Here is a 26,296-nt window from a genome sequence, read left to right on the forward strand (position 1 = left end):
CACAGGAAGTCTGTGGCAAAGTCAAAAACTGATCCAAGGACTCCTGATTCCTATCCAGTGACTGAACCACAAGATTACCACGTCTTCCAACACTATATTGTCATTTTTTACCTGTATATACTGTCTGACTGCTCTGTTGAAAGAGCTCTCAATGCAATTAAAAAGCACCATTTCTTATCTCCTGTAATCCCCATGGTTGGCCTCACAAGCTCTGACCCCTCCCAAATCTGGATGGAGGTTCAAGAGCCCCTTCAAACGCAGTTTGTAAGATACACTGTTAACCCATTTCTTGCCTGTTCTAAGAACCTGCCTCACAATCCATTTGCTAAACCTGCAAATCTGTGGCTGAAAAGCTCCCTGATGCAATTTGTCCAACATAGAGTATCTCAGGTTCTTGCTCAGTGAAAAGGGATTGCAGAGGTTCAGAAGCCACAAAATCCAGCTTCCACAAATCTGCTAGAAATTCTGACGGAAAATACAAAACAAATATGAAAATTGCTTGTATAGAGCAGTAAGTTAATACAGAAGGCTACAGCAAATATAACATTATCTTTAATGGTCATTATTTCACTTTAAAAATTGCACGATATTCATAAACACACAAACATGTCTTTATTGTACCATAAAACTTGTTAATCCAGCTTTGTTTCAGTTAGCCAGATTCTATAATGTATGGAGGATCAAAACTGAAGAACTATATCCTTTCAACAAACACCAGGAAAGCTATGATTAAAAAAGATTTTGGAATGGACTTTCATGAGCAGCTATGGAAAAATCACATACTGACTGTTTTAGTTGTTCTACCTTTACCAAGCACAAAAACATGCTTTTATTAAACATCAGTCAGAAAGGAAGTGGCAGAAAGAATGGCTCTTAATACTGTCCTGTCCAACACAATTTCCCAGCTCTCAGTATATTCTGGTGTTTGAAGATAACCCGCATCAAGTGTACCTTCATTAGACTTCTTGAATTACCTGAAATGTTAGCTATTTCTGAGCAACAAAATCAAAAGTGGTAACAGATATACAAAAACAATGCCATTTCCCCTCTTAGTTCAAGAGTAGGAGCTAGCAAAGCCTATCTGAAGTTGTATTTGAATGCCATCAGCACCAGGAGGAAGATGCAACTCAGACTAATAGTGTTTTTTCTTTTCAGTACTAACAGTAATTTCAGTTCCCTTCCCACTTTGACCAGTTCTCACAGATAAGTGAGGAAGCTATGCAATGACAGTGACAGCTCTTACGGCAAGAGGATTATCATTAAAGAGAATTACCTTAGAGTGGTCAATATTTTAGTCATGTCTTCCACTATCATGGCATTTGTCACATATTCTCTATATAGACATAGAAATGGCAACAAAACATTAAGTACAAACTACTAAATTAGTCCAAAACCAGAGTACCTTACTTGTGCTACTCATTAACTTAGTTGTCCAAGACAGAAACAAGACTGTGCTAATACAAACAGCCATGAAGTGGAAACAAACAGTTCTAGTATGGAGAATCACGCTGAAAATTTGATCAGAAATCCCTGGAAGGCACTCTGTCATTGGCTCATTACCCTCCTATTCTGCCCCATATCTGACAATTTATTGACAGTGTATTACCCTTGGGTATGCTAGGCAATCCATGCACACTGAAGCTCAGTGTGCATCAGTCTCCAAAACAGTACACTCCTAAATTCCAGAACCTCATGTTCTCAAGCAATGATTAAACCAGAAGGGATAAGATGCAGAGTATTTCTATGAGGGTCCAAGAAGGCATTCATTCAGACAGATCTGTAATCCCATTGGCATTGTTACCTCAACAATAAGTCAGGATTTATTTTTTATTGTTTATTTTAATGGATTGATAGGAGATACTGGGACAGTAGTGAATGAAACAGATAGTATCTGTTTGTCATTCAGTTCCTCAGAGTTACTAATGCTGGGGGTTGGAAGCTCAGTCTGCAATTTGTCTTAGGAGGGGGGAGAAAAGGGATAATAAAAGGAATACGAGGAGATGTGTGACTGATGTGGAAGAACTTTTGGGGTCTGGCATTTGCAGACTGGTCAGTGTGTGGGGCACACAAGGAGAAGCAGCTTCTACACAATCCTCCTTCTATCTCTAACACATTTTTCACAGCAACAAATAGTCCTTGGCATGACTCATGTTTCCAGCTTGAATAAATCCTCCACTATTCCCCCCTTGATCCCTCAGAAGGCATTCGTTTACTACTTTAAAAATATCAGGTCACACTATCTCAGCTGCATTATAAACAAAGACAAACAAAACAACCCAAAACAGTTTTGTGTGTGTGGAACAAGAACAAAACACTTCAAACCCAAAGAAGTTTCCAATAAGTCACTCATTGAAATTCAGGAAGAAAAACCCCAAAGGGTAAAAATACCCCCATGTATCCAAGTTCTCTGAGGCCATTTCTTTCCCTCATCTGTGTTCCATCATCTTCTTCCTTATCCAAAAAAGCTGTGGTGTCCGTGGGAGTATGAAAAAACATTGGTGTGACCACCAAAAGGAACTCTCTGTCTGGCAGCACAAAGCCACGCGTTATCCTGTCTCCAGGAACTCAGCCTTGCTTCAACAATCATAAATATTCTCTGATGAGAAAGCAAAAGGTAATCATTCATCCAGACTGAATAATACCTTAAAACCTTGAAAAACACACTGGGATGTGTGCTCTGTCATCAGGCAGAATGTAAGTGCTATGGGAAGCAACTTGTGATTGGCCTCATGTGGGGATTACGGCCTGCAGGACACCCAGAGCTATCCATCTCTGACATGGGGTTATCGAGGCTGGAAAGGGTTTTGCCCTTAGAAAGGCCACAATCCACCCTGTGGTCATTAAGTTTATCTGAGGGCAGTATGAATCTTTCAAACTTTCCTGACTCCTTCATATGGTAGAATATTTCCCATTTATTTTGCTTGTCAGCCCCATCCCATCTTGAATTTTTAACAGCAGCCCATCTTCATATTACATAAACATCACTAGGCATAAGTCCTCATAATTCCACAAATTATGTATTAGTAAGAGTGATCAGCCTTGACTACATCACTAAACGTGGACTCTTGAACACTGAAGAAAACACCTAAGAACAGGCTGACTAATGATAGCTAACCCATGCTATTAAAGTGTACCCAGAAAGCAAGGTCAATCTTGTAGATACACATTGCCTTTGAAAGTTTACAAAGTTTTACAAAACATTTGCGTATGTGTTTTTAAAAGAGAGAGAAAAAAAAGACTCATCACAATTTTGATGCATAAATATTCTCCTTGTGTGAGCAGATCCACGTGATCTGTAATGTACGTCATAGTCTTACAAAAATTGTTTTTGAGAAGATTATCTTTACAACTTCCTTTCATTTAGACAGGGAAATAAGAGAGATCTAAATGTAAATCACTCTCCTCTCTTGGCCTCTATTTCCATCTCCCAGGAAAGAAGTTAATATATTTACAGTGAATAAATAGTAACTTTATGCTTACCTATATGCATTCCCCTTTAATGTTAATCTTTTACATTAAATGTGATGTTGGCACTCAAGGTAGAAACAGGTAATAAAACTGACCTGGTTATTAGTCAGCGTAGTTTCAGAACTATATTCGCATTTCTTCCTTGGAGAATGTAACTGATTATTGACATAATGGAGGCCAAGCATGCATTTATGGTGCATGATATCATTGTGTGGCTAATAGAGGGAGTTTACTTATTTCACAGATGACTGCCACAAGAGAATGTAATTGCTCAATAATGTGTCGATGTACCCATGGGAAGGATTTAAGTCATCTGAAACCTGTATTGGTACCTTGCCAGGGTCCCCAGCAGTACATCAAACTTGCACAAAATGGAGGAACTGTGGCCATTTTCCACAGTAAAGACAAACAGAACAAGGGAGTAAGTCAGGAGGAGCAAAAAAGGCACTCAGAATCAACAAGTTGGTTAGAATTTCTGTTGTCATGAAGAACTTATGGGCTTAGTGCTAAAAAGAAAAAAAATCTTCTTCCTAAGTTTCTGATTTAGAAACAAAGAAAAAGAAAGATTTAAAATAAAGTTGTTGTGCTGTTGTTGTTGTTTGTAATAGGGGACTGAGATGCTGTGTGTATTAAAAGGTAGCCTTAAGCTCTTAGAAAATATGTCTCCTCATGGAAACTGGTTATGACTTGCTGCTTTAAGGAAAAAGAAAGGAAAAAATATTTATCAGAAAACTGAGTATAACTGGAATGGAGAAAAAAATGTTACCCAGCTTTAAGAGTAACACATTTTTAAGAGGAGAAGTACAGAGCATGTTCTGCATCAGCGAAAAATTATCTCAGTAACAAAAGCTTTAAACCAGATAATGCACTTGACTGAGAAAGTATTTATTGGAAACAACATCTTTAAAACATCTGCATCGTGTTATTTTTTCATGTATCAAGTTAAAATGGAACATCTGATTAAGCATCAGTGAGAAAAAAAAAAAAAAAATTAAAAAAAAAAACAAAAAACCACAACAAAACCCAAACAATAAAACAAAGCAAAACAGCCAAAGCAGAGTTCTGAACTCACTGAATACTGCAAATCAAGCAGCATAATACAAGATCAAGTCAATAAACAGAAATATTTTCTACTTCTCAAGGTCATATGGTGAGAATCAGCTTGCTGGATGCCAAAAGAAGGGTAATCAAATGATTAAAGTTCGGGCATATTCACCCAATATTTTGTATGTTAAATTCTTGATAAGAACTTAATCTTTGGACATGTTGAGAACCATTTCATGCCAATGGAAATTGCAGCTCTCTTCACTGAGGCCCATATTAACATAAAGAAACCCTGAGGTTGTAACAAAGAATGATCCAGTCAGCCCTCATCAGCCAGGGAAAAGCTGGAATTTAATGCTTCTCTCAGTTTCTCATTGGAAAATTATTCCTACATTTTCAAAGTGGGTTATAGGAAGTTTTCTTCCCACCATTGTATTATGACAATGGTTAGAGGATCTTGCTCATTCTGAGCATAAAATGGTTCAAACCTCAGCCCCTATGTCAAATGATCTGATTTGATGAGATGCGTCACAATAGGATGTAAACGTAACCTACTGCATTAAAATAAAATGACTGCTTACACTATTTCAGCTAATTTCAGGTTAGTTTTTCCAATGGGTCCTTTCCTTACAGCCCCCAGTCTATCCTCCCTCTCTCTTTTCCGGATCTGATTTTTTTCATTTTCAGATATGATTTAGAAATCTACCCAATGTCAGGTGGGTGGAGGTACTTCACATACTATGTTTGTAGCCTAGCAGTTACATGTACTCAACTCTTTTGGTTGCCTACAGGAATTTTCACGGTGGTATAAACAGACAGATGTGGGTTCTTTTCTGCTATATAGATCACACCATAGAGAGATATCAAAGGAAAAATACAAATCTGTCTATAATGTACTAGTGGTAGTGTTTGAAGTTCAGAACTTTAAAGACAGGCCTCTGAATGCATTGTTTCAGCTGCTGGGCATGGACACTTATGCCACTGGATATCTTCTGAAATCAAAACATCACTGAGAAATTTTCCAGGTATTTGAAAGTCTGTACAAATGAAGTGAACATGGGCTCAAGCACTGGCATGTCAAAACTGCTTATGCCTTAACAGCATTGTCTGATTCTCAAATGCAAAAACTAGTCTTGCCTTCTCCTAGGTTTGGTTTTACTTTACGGAGGCACTTGATCATCCACGATCTTTGTACTGTTGGCAAAGTAAAAGGGAGGACTTCATGGGTATGTATGACAAGGTAGACATTCTGCTGGTATAGACTCTCAAAGCTCTGTTATCTCAGACTAGCCCCTAGTAGCCAAGAAATTTTGCTCCTCCTTCTCTTTTTCATTTTTACTAGTACATTATACATAAATCATTTTTTGCCATGTGATGTTTGTCTACCGTAGTGGAATTTCTTCCCTTGAGATCAACATGCAGTACATGATTATAATCATGTTGACTCAACAGTCACTCTTATTCTGGAATTGCCAGCTAATGCTTTTTTCATCGTTTATTTTTTTTTCAGAAAAACTTGTATATATTTGTGTAATTCCATTTTACAACATGGCAGGTTACAAGCTTTGATTCATGTCTGGACAAAGATTTTTTAAGTAGATGGAGAAAATAAACTTGCTTCTAATAGTACTGTACTGATGCCTTGCGCTCACAATGCTCAATTCCTAACCTTTATTCAGAAATGCCTTGAATAAGAATTTTATGTGAGTAGAAAGAAATTGGGAATTGTCTCTCTCCTGGGCTTTGGTTTGTTATGAGGCCTTCTTCCTCCTTTGGAAAACAGTGGTAGGACAAGGGGGAAGGGTTTTAAACTGAGACAGGAAGGTTTAGGTTAGATTAGGAGGAAGTTTTTCACTCAGAGTGTGGTGAAGCACTGGAATAAGTTGCCCAAGGAAGTTGTGGATGCCCCATCCCTGGAGGCACTCAAAGCCAGGCTGGATGTGGCTCTGGGCAGCCTGGTCTGGTGGCTGGCGACCCTGCAAATAGCAGGGGGGTTTGAAACTACATGATCTTTGAGGTCCTTTTCAACCCAGGCCATTCTATGATTCTGTGATTCCTGACACTCTTGTGGCAGCAGGGAAGACCAATGTTACCACTGCTTTGGTTCTTCCCATCTCCTTCCTTCACAAGATGAGAAAAAAACTTCCTCCATAGAAATGTAATTATTCAAAAGACTTCACCTCCTCCTGCCTCCAGTATTTCTGCTATAAACACTCAGTCAAATAGACAATTTCAGTGCAGCACTTTGCATAGTTCTCTTTTCTGCTTAAACTCTAAAAACAGAAAGTGGTCACGGTCAGCTCCCGAAAGACAGCAAAAATTTCTTCTTTATCTTGATTGCTTTAAGATAGCAGCCAATTCAGGATTCTTCAAATGGACCCCTCCAGTCAGCTCAAGAGTTAACTTCTCAGGCCTGGCAAAAACAAGAAGGCAGAGAAAGCCCTAAGTCGGGCTTTTCAGAAAGAACTTCCTACAGCTACTTCCGTGTATCTCTATGATGGTGCAAATGGATTACCACAGATAGAGTTATGTGACAACACAAATGCTTTTTACCTAAAGGCGAATCCATGGTGGGCCCTGGGATTCATATATATCCATATCAGGAGTATATGTGGCAGCTATATTCTCACACTCCCAAAATACAGTATATTCATTGCATTATTTTTCCCGGTTGTACGTTTTCTAAAATGCAGAGATAACCCACATTATCCTCACATTATCTTCTTTCAATAAAGACTCTTTCTTTCTTTCTCTTCCTTCCTTCCTTCCTTCCTTCCTTCCTTCCTTCCTTCCTTCCTTCCTTCCTTCCTTCCTTCCTTCCTTCCTTCCTTCCTTCCTTCCTTCCTTCCTTCCTTCCTTCCTTCCTTCCTTCCTTCCTTCCTTCCTTCCTTCCTTCCTTCCTTCCTTCCTTCCTTCCTTCCTTCCTTCCTTCCTTCCTTCCTTCCTTCCTTCCTTCCTTCCTTCCTTCCTTCCTTCCTTCCTTCCTTCCTTCCTTCCTTCCTTCCTTCCTTCCTTCCTTCCTTCCTTCCTTCCTTCCTTCCTTCCTTTCTTCCTTCCTCCCTCCCTCCCTCCCTCCCTCCCTCCCTTCCTCCCTCCTTCCCTCTCTTCCCTCTCTTCCCTCTCTTCCCTCTCTTCCCTCTTTCTCTCTCTCTTCCCTCTTTCTCTCTCTCTCCCTTTCTCTGTCCCTCTGTCCCTCTCTCCCTCTCCCTTTCTCCCTTTCTCCCTTTCTTCTCCCTTTCTTTCTCCCTTTATTTCTCCTTTCCTTTCTCCTTTCCTTTCTCCCTTTCTCTCTTTCTCTCTTTATTTGAAGCTTAAGAATGAAAGCTGTTGCAGAGAAAAAAAATTGTTAAAAATGTTTCAGAAAGAGATGACTACAAATGATGGAGACTTTGCAGCTGATGGCTACCTGTGGTGTAATAACTGCAACAAAACTGAATAAAGTGCCAAGAATTATAACTGGGATATATTTAGCTCATATGTTATGGGACTGTTTAACTGACTGATTAACAATCCAGCCACCAGGCATAGGGATGCTGCTGAATGCAGGAATCAATAAATTACAGAGGGAGAGCAAAATAAAAGTAGACAGCCTGACACTGTGCAAGTATGAAATTATCAGTATCTCCAGTGGGAAAAAATACACATTCAATTCAGACAGCACTGAACCAATCTTCTTCTGCAACTCCAGAAGAAGGATGCCTTGGCTCTGATTCAGAGGGACCACCTCTAACAGCTGAAGGCAGTTCAGTGGCTAATTTAGTCCTTCGCCTCGCTTACCGATACTGCCAACAGGGCTGCTAATTAGTACTAGCTGTGATTGTGGTTTCTGTGATGTGGACAGATGCTTGCGAAAAGCTGGATGGAGACCACCAACTCACTTCAGACAGGCCACTAAACAGCTATCTGAGGGTAACCACTGGGTCTCTAGCAACTTTGGTTAGGTTCAAACTAGTGACTTCAAGGTGAAAAGGCTCCATATTCAATTACCAGTCCCCTGAGTCATCCCATCCACCCTCTATAGTTATTCCAAAGAGCTTTGGTAAGCAGTATCTGAGGACATTACATGTGTTCAAAATGCTAAAAATATAGATCTGAGAGAGCAAGGGAAAGATCAGATCATTGAAAAGTAAGTTTTCCATTCTTTCGATTAAGAAAAAAAGAAGGAAAAAAAAAAAAAAAAAAAAAGGAATCATGATCCTAACACCTTTTTCCCTCCCCCCATTTTCCTTTCTTTTCTTCTTTATTTAATAAATGGAAGGCATTTATTTTTATTTTTATTTTTCTTCTCTTTTGCTGTCCCAATTAAGTCTGTGCAAATATTATTAGAATGCTGAAGGGAATGTGCTCTTGGAAAAAATATACATTTCTTTTACCTTTCTGTTTTCTAAATAGGCAAGTCTGCAGTAGAAAGAACAGTGGGGGTGTGAGAAAGGTTTGAAGAGCAAAACATGATGTTAAAACAAGGATTTAAAGAAGCCAGGCATTGAGAATGACAACTCCCAGGGATTCCATCCAGGGCTTCTTAAACGTACAGATTTGTTTCAGGAGTGAAACTGCCCCCTGGCTCCCCGGGATATGGTATTTTCAAAGCAACTCATGAGTTCCAGCAATCTATTTTTGTCACCTATCCTGGGATCTGACAACTCTCACCAGGGGCTCAGTTAAACAAGCCTCCAGTTTTTAAACAAACTAGATTTTAATTGAGAAGCACCTGTGGTGAGAGTCTGCTGGCATTATTAAAAAGCAAATTTATCACAGAGGGGGAGGTGCAGGAATGAGCAGGAAGGGGTGGGGGGGTCCAAGCATACGTCATACCTGCAGCACAGTACCATTCCTTTCATAAAACTCCCTTGAAGAAATGTGTAGGATTTGACTGCACCCCATGAAGAGTGTTTTTCCCAACAAGCTGTTCCCAGGGTGTTGAAAAGCTATCATTCATAAAAAATTATTGAGGGGGAAGGAGGTAGCAAAGGGGAGTTCAGAAGGCCAGGGATGCCAGTGGAAACCACAGAATGAGACCCTCTGTAGAGCATGCACCTGTTTATGGCAACCATAATAGCTTAACTAGAAAGCTTAAAGTTCCAAATTGTGCGGGGTGGGAAAAGGGGAGAAAGAGGGAAAACATAATGAAAGCTTGTTCTAATATCAAAATACACTTTAACCCATGGAATGCAGGCTCATTGTGGTTGGTGCAATTTAGAAGAAAGCACTGGCAAAGGAAAATACACTTCAGACATATCTTGGTATCATCAGAGATATATAGGCTCAGACTAGGGTCTGGAAGAAGAACCAATTTATGAAGCATGGAGTAAAAAAAAAAAAAAAAGCTTATCAAATAATATTTAGCATTGGCCATGACAGCTGTTGAAATGTCTGTCTAAATGCAGTAATGAATGCCTACAACAAGGACCTAACAAGGAAAGTAGAAGAGAGTGAAGCATGAGCCACCCTGCAAAGATTTGCACGATACACTAATGTTTAGAATGACAACAAATGTGCTGTAGGTTTAATGACTATTTCACTATTTGTGAAATTCCTTGCTGATCTGTTAATTGTATTATGAATGCAATTTGTCCTTAGTAAGAGGTAAAAATGTATATTTGAGCTCACTTCTCTATCTGAAAAGAAATAGCATTAAGTATGAGACTCTTCACAGGTACTAGTAATGTTGCTGGTTTCCAAGCAGGTAGGTATTTTCATCCCTAATTCCTTTATAAAGTAGTTTTGTTGTCATTTTTGCTAAGAATTTTCAAAAGTTCTTGAGAAAACAAATCTTGAAGTGAATTGAGGGAAAGCACAGGCAGAATGGACGTAAACTGCAGAGAAACAGAGTTCATGCTTTTTATTAGGCTTTTATCTTTTAAGTAAGGCTAGATGGTAGCATTTGATGCAAAGTGTATAGCCTGCATATGGATACACAAATATAGATGCACATATATATATATATATATATATGTACACACATATAGACATATATATGTGCATATCTATACACACACACACATATATATACACAGCTTAGTAGGTTTAGATCTTAGAAACATAGAGTGTATTAGATTGGAAGGGACCAAAAGGTCATCTAGTTCCTGCTACAGGCAGGGTTGCCAACCTCTAGGTTAGTCTGCCCAGGATCCCATCCAATCTGGCCTTAAATGTGTCCAGTGATGGGGCATCCACAATCTCCTTTGGCAAACTGTTCCAGCACCTTATCACCCTCTGAGTAAAAACTTTCTTCCAAACATCTAATCTACATCTCCCCTCTTTTAGTTTAAAGCCATTCCTCCTTGTTCTATTACTTATCAGACCATGTAAGAAGTTGTTCCTTCTTCTGCTTATAAGCTCCCTTCACGCACTGGAAAGTTACAGTGAGGTCCCCCTTGAGCCTTCTCCAAGCTAAATAAGCCAAACTCCCACAATCTTTCTTCACAGGAAAGGTTCTCCAGCGCCTTGATCATCTTAGTTGCTCTCCTCTGGACCCTCTCCAACAGTTCTACATCCTTCTTGTACACAATACTCCAGATGGGGCCTCACAAGGGCAGAGTAGAGAGGGACAATCACCTCTCTTTCCCTGCTGGCTACCCTTTTTGATGCAGCCCAGGATACTGTTGGCCTTCTGAGCTGCAAGAGCAAGCTGCTGGCTCACAACCAGCATTTTGTCCATTGGGATCCCCAAGTCCTTCTCCATAGGACTGCTCTCAATAAGTTCTCCCAGTTTGTTTTCATATTTATAATTGACTTGACCCAAGTGCAACACCTTGCACTTAGCCTTGTTAAACCTCATTAGGTTTTCACGTGGGTCCACTTTACAAGTGTGTCTAGGTCCCTCTGGATGATGTCCCTCCTTTTTATTGTGTCAACTGCACCATTCAGCTTGGCATCATCACCAAACTTGCTGAGGGTACACTCAATCCCTGTGTCTATGTCACCAATAAAGATGTTGAAGAGCTCCAGTCCCAAGATGACCCCTGGGGGACATCACTCATGACCAGCCTCTAGCTGGACACAAAGCCACTAACAACGACACTCTAGCTATGAACATCCAATCAATCCTTTATCCACCAAACAGTCCAGCCTTCCAATCCATATCTCACCAATTTAGAAGTAAGAATGTAATGCAGGACCATGTGAAAATATTTGCTCAACTCCAGGTAGATGACATCAGTTGCCCTTACTTGGTCCACTGATGCTGTCACTCCATCATGAAAGGCCACCAAATAGGCCAGATACTGTCTGCTCTTGCTAAAGCTGTGCTGGCTGTTTTAGATCACCTCCACTGCATGTACATTAACATAGCTTCCAGGAGGCTCTGTCCCATGATCTTCCCAAGCACAGAGGTGAGGCTCACTGGACTGCTTTCCCTGGGTCTTTCCCCCATTCTTGAATATGGGAGTAATGTTTCACTTTTTTCAGTCACTGGGAATTTTGCCTGACAGCCAAGATTCTTCAGATATGATGGAGGGTACTTTGGCAACCTAATTGGCCAGGTTCTTTAGAACCCTGGGTCATCTACTCACATAGATATTCTGTCTCACGAGATGGTCTCAGATATGCTCCACTCTTTGATTGGAAGGAATTTTGCTCTCTTGTACCCTGTTTTAGAAGTTCAGGGACACAAGACATGCAGAAACCTGACTGACTGTGAAGACCAAAGCAAAGGACTTGCTAAGTACTTCAGTCTTCTCCACGTCATTTATTAGAGGAGGTGCACAAAGGATGATGCATTTTATATTCCAAACTTCTGAAACTGCTCGGGTCCAGAAGGAAATTCTGCTTTCACAATAACTATTTGATGAAACTACAAGCAACTGTAAATGGATCTCAATAGTTAAAGTATTATTTAATCCTAAACACGGACACCGCTAACAGGTCTGCATGTAAATAACAACTACTTAAATATCTCCCATATAAAAAAGAATAAGAAACATTTGTCTCCAGTCATGTTTTTAGCCTGCTGTGACTTCAACATAGCCAGGAGCAACTCCTAAGGAAATGAAGTGACAATCCACCCGGAGAACGACCCGAAGCATCGAACATCTCCTCATACGAACGGATGAGAAGGAGCGGCATCAGCACCTTGGACAGCACCGCTGGGCCTCCAAGTGGGAGGAGGCCAGTTTCAAAGGCTGCGGCACCCGCACTTCTCCCGCAGCCCTACACTACCCCTGCCTCTGACAGATGCCAGAATGGTGGCAGGGAGACCTTAGCGATTTTAGGGAGGAAGTGAAAATCGAAAGGAAAATGGCTGCTTCTGCTTACCTCACACTTTCTTCCTCTCTAGCATTTGATACAAAGAAGCCTGTAACAATGCAGCAAGACAGCAAGTTCCAAGACCATGTGAGACAATGATGCAGATTAGGTTAGGTATAAAGAAAGGTTTAAGTAGTTTTAGGTGCCACCTCACATCTGCATTGCTTTTATTTGGAAATAAAGGGGAGATTTTTAAGTCTCCCTGCTCAAACACTTGCACCAAGTTCAAAACAGAAAATCACCTGCTAAATAAAAGTGGTGACAATGATATTAAGTGACAGGGATTTTATTTTTTTGTTTGTTACATTTACAAACAATGTATTTTACAAGTACCTAAGGCAAAACAAATCTAAGTCTAAAAAGTTGTTAGATGAAGCAGTAAAAATTCAGAACTCTACAAACATTTAAAATTGTTTCTCACAAGTAAAAAGAGGCTTTTTAAAATTCTACTCGTGATATAAAAAATAGACCTTAAAAAAAAGATCTGATCACTATTGTTTGAAAGCACTCAAAAGCGATAAGATGGTCACAAGACTTGATCTGACTATTCTGCCTCTTTACAAACTCAATAAAGCTTGCTTTTTATGACTGATTGCTGTGCTGTATTAATCCCCTACCATATAAAACAAGCCTTTTGGAGTCTAGGACTCCACTGGGGGAGTACAGGGAAGCTGTTGTGTTCTGAGAATTAATCCATCTAGGAAAATCAAAAGCCAACCACTCACAATACAGTAATCAGCATGTTCTCCACCGTGAAAGCCCTACATTTCCCATTTAGAAAACACAACCATTACTCCATTATGCACTGAAACACACAAAACCCTTTTACTAATTTGTGTTTGTTATTATTTGCTTTACATTTACAGGTTTGTGTGCACGATGGGTACACAACGATTAAGTTTAAAGAAGAAAAAAAAAAAGAAAAAAAAAAAAAAAAGGAAGAAATAAAAAAGCTTCCTATTCCCTATAGCTTAAAAGGAAAAAGGGACTCCCACTGTTTTTTCCACAACCAAAGGTCTTTCTGGATTTGCTCTGTGAATAGGATTTTAACTCTTTGTTACCCTAAATAAAAGGAAGTTATTTGCATTTTTTTTTCCCTCAAATATGAAGTTTATTTTCTCTTCACAATAAGCACTTTTTCCTCACTTGGTTAAACTATCTGACATGAATTCCCTAACTAGCATGGCTAAAGTAAATGTTTGAGGTTTTATAATTCCTCAATTAAAAACCATGTCACTTTATTTCTAGGTTCTACTATACTTGATGATTCTTTGTTAATAAAAAGCTTCATTCTTTCCTTTAAAAGTCAAAAGATGCTGCTTTCTAAATAAAAAGAGTGATGTTTTTTAGAGTGATTTTTTTTCATCACTTAGATACTGGAACTGTGAATTTTCAGATAACGCTGTGAAGATTAAGATTGCCGGCTCTAAATCTAATGAGATGTAGTAATTTAACTGTCAAGTGAATTCTGGCCCAAGTACAAGAATTAAGGCATATGAAAATCATTAAGAGACCACAATCTGATAGCACACTTACTCAGGAAGAACCAAAACCATAAGCTCTTCCACTCAGGTAGCAAATGACATTTACCAGTATAAGAAAATACTTTACACACTGGATTCTAAACACAACCATTTTAAATATTCTCTGAAATGTTTCTGTCAAATTATTATTTATTAAGTAAGCTTTTTTTCTAAAACAATGCTTTTCTCCATTTGTTTTGAATAAGTTAATTAAAATTGTCACAAAAAGTAAGCAAGCAAACCAACAAACAAAAAAGCATACAGCCTTTTTCCTAGTCATTATCCCTTTACTTAATAAATGGATGAAGACCTTGTAATTTTGTATCGAGGTCTTTAAAGCCAAAATGTGACTAAAATCTCACTAGATCAAGTTCATAGTTTCATCTACTCAGAATGAATGACATCGAAGTCTTACAGTAAAATGGAGAAGATCTTAGTAATCTGGCTAAACTCCTTATTGGTTTTAAGCAGCAAAATACATTCCCCTGAGTTCAAAGTACTTCGTACTTTTTTGTTTTTCTCCTTTCTATTTTTAAGTACAACACTGGACTTGAGAAGTGAAGCTGATGCACATGGCCCAGTGCAAGCTACAAGTTGTTTCAGGACATAGCCTTACCTTTCCAGTTCAGAATATGATTAAATTACAAAAACATAAACAATTTAACTTTACTGAGACCTTTCACTTTGGACTGAAGACAACCAAATGAAAGCAATGATACACAAGAGCTAGTACATTCAGTTGTGATTCTTACTTGGTTGATACGTGGAGGACTACGTATCTTCAATACCAGGGCAAGGTATGGCAAACAGAGTGTTAACCGTAACTACCACCCCCAACCCCCTCCCACACCACCCCCCAATCCTCCCCTTTCTCAGCCCCCCTTCTCAACCCCCATCTCATTCATGCCACATTCCACAGTGGCAGGGTCCAACAACTATATAGGAGGGTACCCAAAATGAAGAGGCAGGGCCCTCCATTCTTCTGCCTCTCTTGAATTAATTAACTGGAAATGAGTTTTGTCAATGTTTTGGAAAGGCAGAGGGGTGAAAAGAATCTGCTAGAATTAATCACAGTGAGAAACTACCTCTTCAGCAGTCTGCCAGAGTTCAGAAAACCCATGAGAAGTGCAAAATAAAAGGAAAGTGGGCTGACTTACCATCCAAAGGAACAAATAAAATTCAAACAAACACCAAAGTCTCCAAAACAGAGACATGCCCCAGTGCAAAGGAATGTAGCATCTGTTGCCACAACAGCTTCAGCTTTGTTTTTAATATACTTGTCACAAAGACTGAAAGGTATCAAGGCAGAAAAAACAATTTACTAACAATTTAATATGCTGAAGGCATGTTTTGTTTAATTCATTAAATATTTAGGTACATCCAACATTCCACTGTTCTTTATCTAAGTACAGTTATTTAAGCATCATAGGAGAAAACAAACAACTTTCATTGTTTTGCCCTGATTCAGCACAGATCTTGTAAATATAGAGGGCAAATTGCAAAGCAGTTATTTTAGTTGTGTTTTTAATGATAGTTTCCCTCAGACATAGCAAAGGAAATTCTAACTCAGTAGGTCATCTTTGTACTAATGAAACAGGAAAGTAATGACATTTCAACCATATGAAAAAGAAGGATTTTTTTCCATAAGTTCATCTATCTAGGTATTTAGAAAAAGCAGATGTATCTCTTTGTTTACAACAGGAAGGGAGAGCAATTGTATGGCACTTTCTCCAAGAATGAACAGAACTCATTCAGCCAACTGGAACTAAAATTGAAGAAGTCTTGATTGTCTCAGCAGGGAAAACATTTTAAAGGAGAAATCCTCTTTTAATGAATCAACTGTTCTTACTTTTTTTTTGTTCATGAAGGCTTTTTTTGGGCAGATCTCAGAATTAACTTCTCATCTTGTTTCTCTATCTGTAAACCCATACTCTCAAGGGCAGAATTATCTGCCAGCCCTTTCTCCTCCATCTGCGCAATAAGCTCTTGGTTTCTCTCATTTTGTTCAGTGAGATTTCGGATAGCGTATACTGCCCACTGGTTCAGAACTGTTGAATAGAGTTAAGGAACATTTTTTTGTGCATTTTTATTTTTTTTTTTCTTTTTTCATTTTGTTAACATGTTTCCCCCCATTCCCCGAAACCCAGAAAAACAGAAGAAATCCAGGGTTTGAAAAAGTAAGATACTTACAGATTATGTCTCTGAACCTAAAAGACTTGCATAAGAAGTAATCTACGTTTAAATGAGCTACATCCATTAACTTCAGTCAAGATTACTAGGTTTTACCTTGAATAAAAATAAAAATAAAAATAAGAACACAAACTGGAGGAATTAAAAGGACATTTAAAAAAATAGAACAACAGTTAATTAACTGTGCTAATAAAATTCTTAATAAGATTAAAATAAAAGATAAAATCATTCACTGTGCTTACAGTCCTAACATCTCAACACTGCACATCCAAGAACTGGCACACAACATGATCTGTACAGGTACAAGCAAGAAGATGACTGATTACTTTCACTGCAAACGTTAAAGAAATGTAGTTAAAGAGAAACACGTTCATGCTAACAACTAAAAACAGCACAAAGAATGTGGGAGACACTTTAAATATTTAACCTTTAAAGTAATCTCGATTCAGTTCTTTGTGCCTGGATGCTTTTACAACCTTGCCAACATAAAAGACACGATGATCACCAGTAGGTAGTTCCTGCTCATGTTTAAATGGGCACAAGCTGCAACTTATTCACCTAAGGTGGTCCCTTGAGGCCAGGATTGAGGCATACTTCAGGGACACAGACAAGGGATATTAACTCCCAGGATTATCAGTCAGGCATTTTCCAAGTGAACTACAGTGCTCATTTTATGAAGTGTCAGAGTTGTTAGCCCTAATTCTGCAGCTGAAGAGCTATGTGATGATATAATCTTTCCCAAGTTACCCATACGGGAGGCGAGCAATTCTGCATCACACAAAAGTGGTTTGCCTTCAGGGCACCAATTATTTACTGCATGTAGCTTCACATCCAGTAGAAGAATATGCATAATTTACTCATCTCATTGATGTGTTTTGGGCTGGACAGTGTCTAAGCAGAGAGATGAGATAGTGCTTTTATGGGCATTTGCCAGGGGGTGACCGGAGAGGAAAATCAATGAGGGGAGATGGGAATCTCAGCCAAAAGAATAAAATATGCAAATTGGACATTGTTACACAGTCTATCATGACAACATTTGGAAAATCTGCTATTTCTGCAGCAGCTGCTGCACGTGTATTCTTATAATAGTCTTAACATCTTCTGTATGTATCTTCCACTCAATGTTGTGCCCACCCCAATCCTGCGTCCTCCTAACCACAGAAATAGTTAAATGCCAAAAAAGAACAGACTGAAATAAAAGGTCCACAGGGAATCCTCAGCAGAGAGAAATGTTTAAATGAAGAGTATATTGGCCAAACATCAGAGGAAACATACATGCTAGGGAACAATCCTGCAGCGGCATGCATTAGTGAAAGTCTGATGCCCTTTAATAGTAATTTATATTTACTTAAAAATTCATGCAGTGCAAACCTGGAAATCAAAAGTGGCAAAGCAGTAATAAGTATAGCAGTTCTTTTTTCCAACAGTTTTTCAGACTGTCAGGGAACACGTTGCACATCTCTGTCATTTAAAAAATTCTGGCCAAAGGTTGGATCCAAGTGGGGTAAAGACAAAGAAAAGAAACGCAGAAGGAAATAAAATCAGATTTCACATGAAAACCTGAAAAGGTGAATCTGACAGAGCATCGATGTATTGTCTTCTGACAGTATATCACTACTAAGGTTAAATGAAACAACAAGCGCCAGAATACGTACGTAAGTGAGATGAAGTGATTATTTCCACTAAGAGTAAATTGGTGTATTTTTTTAAAAAATAACAAAATATGGAAAAAATCAAGTCATATGGAAGCAGAATCTCCTTAACCAGCTCAAATTGAGAGAACAAATTTCAGAATGCTGAAGCATGCAATGAATGGAGATGAATAAACACACGGAAAGAGGCTGAGACCTAGCAGGTTTTTCCTAGGTCTGATTTAGGGCATTTAATGGGTGACAGAAAGTAACATGAAGTTCTTCCAATGGATTAGAGAAAAATGCTGTCACCCCCATAGCTCTTCTCCTAGGAGAAGGTGCAGAATTCTCTGGCATTCCTAAAACACAAGACTGAATTTCAATTGCATAAGAAAATATCATCTCCTAAAAGAAAAAAAAAAAAGATAAAATTCAAAGACTGATAGTTTTCAATCATGCAAAGAGCCTCCCAGAAAATAAAAAAGTATTCTTTTATTTCATTTACTTTATTTTTTAATTTGTCTTGGGAATACTCCTGCTGCACTGCTAAAATCCACAGCAAATGATGTTTTCCTATTATCATATCCATTCATGCTTAGATAATATCTAAGACATCCCCATTATTTTATGAACTCCATCAGCATTATGGCATTTATCATTATTGACTACTGTAGCTGAAGCTGCAAAATGGTTTCAATGACGTTTTTTCACTCATTCAAGAACTCTTTTCTGTATACAGGTTTTCCATTGTAAATTCAGTCATGAATATGCATGATTTCCCTTGTTCGCATGCTGTGTGAGGCTAAGACCTTTGGATGGCTGTGTGCAAAACTAGACAGTCTTAAGTGTCAGCAGAGATTAAAGCTAGTCGCCAGTTAATATTCACATTACCCTCTTGCTCCTCTCCAAAAATAGAGACACACAGAGAAAATTAAACATATTCTAGAATCTCTAATCCTACCAACACTTTAAGCACTTTATTGTAAGCTCAGCTTTAGAAAGAGAGCTTCTAAAGTTTCCATAGTTACTACAAATAGCAGCATGAGCCTGTTTGTTGTGATACAGCATAAAAGAAATGTAGCAAGCACTGTAGATCTGACTGGAGTAATGCTGTCTAAATCCTTCCAGCAGAACATACTGCAGTCTTAAATTAACATTACAGAAATGGAAGTGAAGACTACATCTCTCTATTGCAGTGGAGAGGGCATATAGAAGAAATTATAATTTAATTTCATTTTTACAGGAGTTTCACTACTAGACACAAACATTTATACACATTTACAGAAATTCTTTTCCAGTGCAGTTTAGTACTGTATGCTGCATGGTTCCTAAATTACTTTTACTTATACAAACAATACAAAACCAACTTGTTCTGTGTTCCACATTTGTGCAACAAATCTTCAAACAGCAATTTAAAATGAACCATCCAGTCTCCTCTGGGTCATAACTTCAACTGGCAGGGAGGAGGCATGGAGGCAGAAAGAAAAGGTGTCTGCCCTAAAGAATGAAAAGTGTTCCTATCTGGAATTAACAAATACAAAAACTATGCCACAAGAATTCTGTAGTAGTTTTGCTGTTGATCACAAAGGGAACTTTTCATAACCCTACTCTTTATTTTCAGATGGACTCTGTAGTTATGCTACAACAGACTGCAAGAGAAACCTAGTGCTAGCAATAAAATAGTGACTGATTAGGTGTTTACTGCCACATGAAAATACAATTGTTTGCTGTCAGGAGCCACTAATCAATACCTTGTTGTGAAGCATTACTGGAGAAGGGGACTTATTAAAAAAAAAAGAAAGAAAAAAAAACCCCAAAACAACTCCATCTTTTCATTCTCATCTCAGGTGCTCAAATTTGCTAAGTTTGTTGTAACCTTCAGGACCTCACCTCTGTTCCTGGAAAGGTAATGGAACAATATGTTTTGTATACACTCTCCAAGTAATTGGAAGAGAAGGTTACCAGGAGGGGGAATCTTGGTGCTGCATACCAGCAGGAGAATGAGTAATGGCCTCTAAGTTGAACATAGGAAGTTCTCTACTAACATGTGGAAGAACTTCCGTACATTAAGGGTTGCCCAGAGAGGCATTTCCATAGGAGTCTCCTATGGAAATAATCAAGATCCATCTGGATGCCTACCACTACAACCTTTTGTAGGGTACTTGCTTTAGTAGGGAGGCTGGACTCGATGATCTATTGAGGTCCCTTCCAACTCCTGCAATTCTGTGATTCTGTGACCTCTATGAATTGTTCTGTAAAACAGTTTGGAGTCTACAGGTGAAAAAGAGCATTCATAATTATTAATGAGTTTTGAATCTGACCTGGTAGATAAACATGAATGCACAAGTAATGCTGAAAGTCCTTTGCTTGAAAAAGGCAGGTAATAAGTTCTTAAGCAAGTTCAGTATTAACTGATACAAGACATTAAAGAATGGGGGCAAGGAGACAAATATGTACTTTGTTCTTCTTAAGTTCTCTTGATGTTTATTATTTCTGAGAATTTCTAAATGTAACATAGTTGGTGGAGAGTTTGATATGCTACATAGTTCAGATACTTTTGTTTGTTTCAGTTTCACAATTACCTGCATAACATTAGCTTTTCTATACTTAAACAGCTGCTTTGGAAACTCTTCCATAACCGTCATTTGTTCAAATGAGAAAAAGATGATATTCCATGTCTGATTTCATTAACTCATTTAATTCAGATTTTTTTTTTTTTTTTTTTTTCCTGACTACTTAAACATTAACTTAATCCAAGCCAAATATAGGAAGAGATGCAAAACATTATCAAGACTGACAACCCACACAATTCGGAATCATAATCAAACTGACTTTTTATGCAATAGCTAAAGCTGTCCTTCTTCTCGAAGACCTTTTCTGGAACAGGTCTGTAGGACTGGAAAACAAAGATAATCAAAACACAGTCCTTGCTAAATATATTTCTTTCCAGTCTTCAGCACACAATCCAATTCTCGATACAGCTTTTACAGACAAGAATGAAATACTGAAGTGTTAAATTACAAGAATCACTTCCACTTATGGACCTGACTGGACCACACTGGCAAGAAATAAAAAGATCTTCCTTTTAAGTCTTTGAAGTCATTTAAAATACTTTCATACCATAGCAAGTTCAAAACAATTTTTCTCACCATTCTAGACAGCTACTGGCACTGTTAATCACAGTTCATGATTAACAAGTTGGTGATGTGCCATGATTGACCACATGTAGTAGATAGTCATGATTTTCGTTCCTCACTGTCAGACAAATCACTTACAAAGTGATACAAGTCTCTTCCTATTGGGGATTTTAGTCTTTTTTTTTGTGTGTGTGTGGTTTTGTTGTTGTTGTTGTTTTTTGTTTTGTTTTGTTTTTTAGTACTAAAAACTGTAGAAAATGACAGCAATTCTTTAAAACTCCTCCTTGATCTGTAAATATGTTTTATGCCAGTTTAAGACATTACCTGAAAAAAGTAATCACGGAAAACATAAAGATCAAAGATACCACATTAACATACTTATTTTGAAGAAGTTATATAGTATTTTTAGAACACATGTTTGTTATTCCATTTATTCCTGACATTTGATTATCACCATCAGAAAAGTTTAGGAATTCAGTCTATGCAAACTAGGAATACTCTGACTAGAAGCTACAATAAAAAAGCCTAAAATATTTTGGTTGTTGTATTTTTACTTAGCAGATTCCACAGCAGTCACCACCATCCATGCCTGCAGTTGCCACATTCTGAGTTCAAAAGCTGGAAACAGGCAGTGCCGTATCAGCCAGGAATTTCCTTCCCTACACCCTGCTTCACTTGGCTCTTACAGAGAGTACAATCAAACTCATCTCAAATAGAAGCCTCAAAGGTACACTGGTTACTGTAAGAAGCATTTATTCCTTATCTATAACATCGGGGAACTGAAAACAGAGGTTCAATTTCACTGCAACTCTCATTTGCTCATAGGTCAGTAGGAGAGTTGGACCATCCACCTCCAAGCCAGCTTCAATCTTGACCACTATGTGGCAGCAAAGCTTCGCTGGAAATGCACTACTAAGGTGCCTGCAGACAGCCTTGCCCTTCTCCTCCTCCTCAGTGGGAGGGAATGAGCAGAGAGGTACAAGCACTCCAAGCCCAAATACACCTCCACGAGGTATTCTGACTAAGAAAGGAAGCCTACCCACAAAAATCTGAGCTAGGGTTTACAGTTAGAATTCCTCTCCACAGAATAATGTTGCTTTGCCAGAGCAAGATCTCAAATGGTCCAATTTCAGATGGGCCAAACTACCTTGTTTGAAGTAATTAAATAGTTTCAATATTAGGACTGTGTAATTCGCAGTCTAAAGAAATTATGAAATATCTGCAGTAGAAAATGATTGCAGACTGCCTTCCAGCAGTTATTTCTTCCTTCACCCAACACTGTCTTCTTATAGTTTCCTATACATCTACCAGTTTCCAAACATCCTACCTGTTAGCTGTTTCTTAAAATATTCCTTGTGATATACAGTTTCCTTTAAAATTGAGCTGATGCACGGTGTATAATACGTACATAGGCATGTTGTATCGCCTCTGCAACTTCCAGTGAAATTTAACCCAACTAAACATCTACGGCCAACAATTTAAGACCAGAATGAACAACTATTAATCTTTTGTTCCACTCTTCTGCAAAGAATACAGACCACTGAAATTTAAGGCACTCGTGAAATCGAGCCTGTCAATTCAGTTTGATTCATAAGACGTTTCATATGAAAGATATCCAGTATTAACAGGGAGATTTCGCTGAATCCTTAATATTCCACTGGCTAAATCTTTTCATGCATTACAGTTTGAGATTTCTTTGTAGTTCAGTTTTTTTTTCCCCAAACACTAATTTTTATTATAGATTTGGAAAAGAAAAAATAAATAAAACACAGATCTTGATCACGGCAAACAGTACAGATCTTTAGTATGAACTAAACCTACAGGTGCCCTATTGCATTGCCCTCAGAAATAGTCTTAGCTCTCCATGTTATTTGGAAATATTTTGTCCAGCACTACTTAACTATACAATGGATGGATCCAGATTCTGAGGCTCTTTCTTTCAGGGCTTGCTTGTCTGCTTTTAGCTATGCACAGCAAACATCAATGATGGCCAGATAGTTGGTACCCAATATTCATTAAATTGCTGTACGTAAGTAATTTGACTTACTAGAATCATTATATAGATTTTTTTTTCACTTGTATACTGTTTCACTTGTATTTCTAGGTTAACAGATCATACAAAATACCACTGAAAAGTTCAATATATCTTAGCTGCCTATATATATATATATATATATATATATATTCTGTGTGGCTCCTTTCATTCTCTGCAGGACTTAAAAGTTGAATGCCAACATACTTCAATACACTAAAAAAATAAAACACTATTTCTGTCAAGTACTATGGAGCTACTAAAGCCATGTTACATACTTATTTACATCAGAGTATGTTTTTATATTATTTTAATGTCTTACACAAAACTTTTTTTTTTTTTTTAAATTTAAGCCATAACCTCTACTTTGTTACACTTTTTCCTATACTCAGTCTTGCGATAGTAGCTTAAGACCATGAATGTGACACATTCATTTTCGCTGCTTACATTGCCCATTTTTTAAAACATTATGACATGTTTTTAGTAGAAACTCATAATATATGAGTAACTTTAAATCACCTGTTTTAAAACAGAAATAATCACACTCAAAGTTCAAGCTAATTCACTATAGTTAAAATGCCTTAGTCTGCCTTTCTTTTTCCCTGGTACAGAAAAAAAAAAAAAAAAAAAAAAGTAAAATCCCATTAAGTTGAAACTCGTGTGTCAAATTCTACTAAAACTTACTGCAAACATTGAGGCTTAAAGCACTGAAGCACAGGTGGATGGTAATTGTTTTAACAAACTCAATAGATCTCAAGAAGACTACAGTCATTGTAAACATCCTTAGACATACAAAGAAATAAGCTCCACCTATACACAGAAATATATTCACGCACATCTCTATGAACACAGCTTTAAACAGCTTGAAATAAACAGCTTTTCTAAAACCCTTATAAAATGGAAATTAAAGAGATCAAATAGCACTTCAAACAATCTTGCACTAGACTGGAAAAAAGCATCTTAACACATGAAATGCAGTCAAGATAACTATATTTCTGAAAACTAAGATAATGAGATAAGCAGAATCACAATTTGGATAGAAGCCTTTTCTATCTGGAAGACAGATTCCACTGCATGTGCAGATTCAACAAAGATCTGTATGCCTGCTCCCCTTTCAGCACAGTACTCAAGTATTTTATTGAATTAGGGCTTCTGAATAATGCAGGTGGCCTAACTCACATCCCAGTGTTTTCAGTAATTTCAAATGTCACTTTATGACAAACCAAACAACTAACGTAAATGAAACTCCTCTTCCAGTTTCGTAGATATTAGATGACATCCAGTGTGCATCTAAAAATAACATCAGTCAAATAAACGGGTGTTTTGAAAGATGTAACTGAATTACAACTAGGTAAGCTTTTTTCATCATGTTTGGCAGATAGACACTGGCTACCATTACACCTGCTGCGACCTCAGGAAATGTCTGCATTTCCTTGAAGAATCACAGAACACTAAGGGAAAAGAACAAATAAACAGGGTAAGTGGGGGACTGCAAATATACTCTTAGTGAGACAGAAAGCAAAGGCTGGATTTTGTAAAACATTTTGGAAATTGAAAGAACAAAGATCCAGGGAAGAGAAGGAAAAAGATTAAAGGATCAGGAAGGAGGTACATAAGACAGTGCATTCACCAGCTGAAATTACAGACTGTTTTAACAGGAGTGACAGATAGTGGAACAACAGAAAAATGTCAGAATAAAGATATTATGCAGAGCATTAGCCATATTGCATCTGAATATTTTTTTGGAGGCATGCAAAAAACAACATCAAGAAGAAGGACTGAAATACTATAAGGCAGTTGTTGGAGGCATTCCATTCTCAACAATATTTCTGATAATTTCTTAGATTTACTTAAACAAACAAACAGAACAAAACAAAACCTCCTTTGGGTCTCAAATTTCTAGTGCTCTGTCTCAACCCAGGTCATTTTTTAAAAGTGTACAGAAAAATTGAGTTGTTTGAGCTATAAAAACAGTAACTATAGCTATAATAGCTATAAATATCTGAGGTGTGGGGGGCAAAGTGGCGAGGTGAGACTCTTCAGCAGTGTTTGGAGACAGGACAAGGGGAAATGGCCAGAAACTGGAGCATAGGAAGTTCTGCACGAATGTGCACAAGAACTTCCTTTCAGTGAGGGTGACGGAGCACTGGAACAGGCTGCCCAGGGAGGTGGTGGAGTCTCCTTCTCTGGAGATATTCAAGACCCGCCTGGACGCCTACCTGTGCAACGTGGTGTAGGGAACCTGCTTTGGCAGGGGGGTTGGACTCAATGATCTCTAGAGGTCCCTTCCAACCCCTACGGTTCTGTGATTCTGTGAATGAACATTTATGCATTTATTTATTTATTTAGTGCTCTAAAGATCTGCTTTCTTTCAAAAACTCAAGGCTGTCATGGATTTCAGTCCACCAAGAAGATTAAGACAGAGGATAAATATGACAAAATTTTGTTTGGAAATAGAATTATTAACTTTAATTCTTTACTTTTACATGCATGAATTGGTGCTTGCAGAGATTACTCTTTTCAAGGGATTAGAAATATTGTAATGTGACACTTGAGAGAGTCATTCTGTACAGCTCTGCTAAACATTCTCCAGTACACATTTATTATTGATGACAGTTGTCATTTGCTGAAACTGGGTTGAAGTCATATACTAAAGAACAGACTTCATATTTACATGCTGTCAAATATGCTTTAGTATTTTATGTATCCTCAAGAAAACTAATACTAACTTCCCTGTGAAATCTGAATTCAAGTATTCTCACAAATCATTTAGGAATCATTAAGGAATCAGCAATTTGAAATATGCCACTGATAAATGGCCAAACAAATTTAATCTATTAACAGTTCTCAAAGAAAAACCTCTATAAATTAATTCTGAGAGTTTGGGGATTTTTTTAGAGTTGTGTGTTAGCCAAAAACCTCAGTGTGCTTGGCAACTGTGAACTAATTAAGACATCACAAAGGAGCATCAATTTCATTTACCAGGAAAGTACCTTTATGTGCTCTAAAGAACTCAATAAAGTC

At 37.9% G+C, this 26,296-nt stretch overlaps 1 protein-coding gene across 8 annotated transcripts in view; it reads right to left on the reverse strand.

Moving 5' to 3' along the window:
* Nucleotides 1–26,296, reverse strand: part of ATXN10 (ataxin 10) — a 111,567-nt gene that overhangs the window by 4,032 nt on the left and 81,239 nt on the right. For 7 of the 8 annotated variants that reach the window (XR_014936765.1, XM_015870548.3, XM_085522750.1 and 4 more), the window contains one exon: nucleotides 15,611–16,330. The exons of the other annotated variant lie outside the window; for it this stretch is intronic. Coding sequence is in view for 3 of the 7 variants with exons in the window: in XM_015870548.3 (XP_015726034.3) it covers nucleotides 16,143–16,330 (188 nt within the window). In the remaining 4 variants the exon portion in view is untranslated. Of the gene's footprint in view, nucleotides 1–15,610; nucleotides 16,331–26,296 lie in introns of those variants that run through there. 8 annotated transcript variants of the gene reach the window in all.

The sequence above is a fragment of the Coturnix japonica genome, chromosome 1, assembly GCF_054131305.1.
Source record: "Coturnix japonica strain WE chromosome 1, WE-NBRP24, whole genome shotgun sequence".
NCBI lineage: Eukaryota > Metazoa > Chordata > Aves > Galliformes > Phasianidae > Coturnix > Coturnix japonica.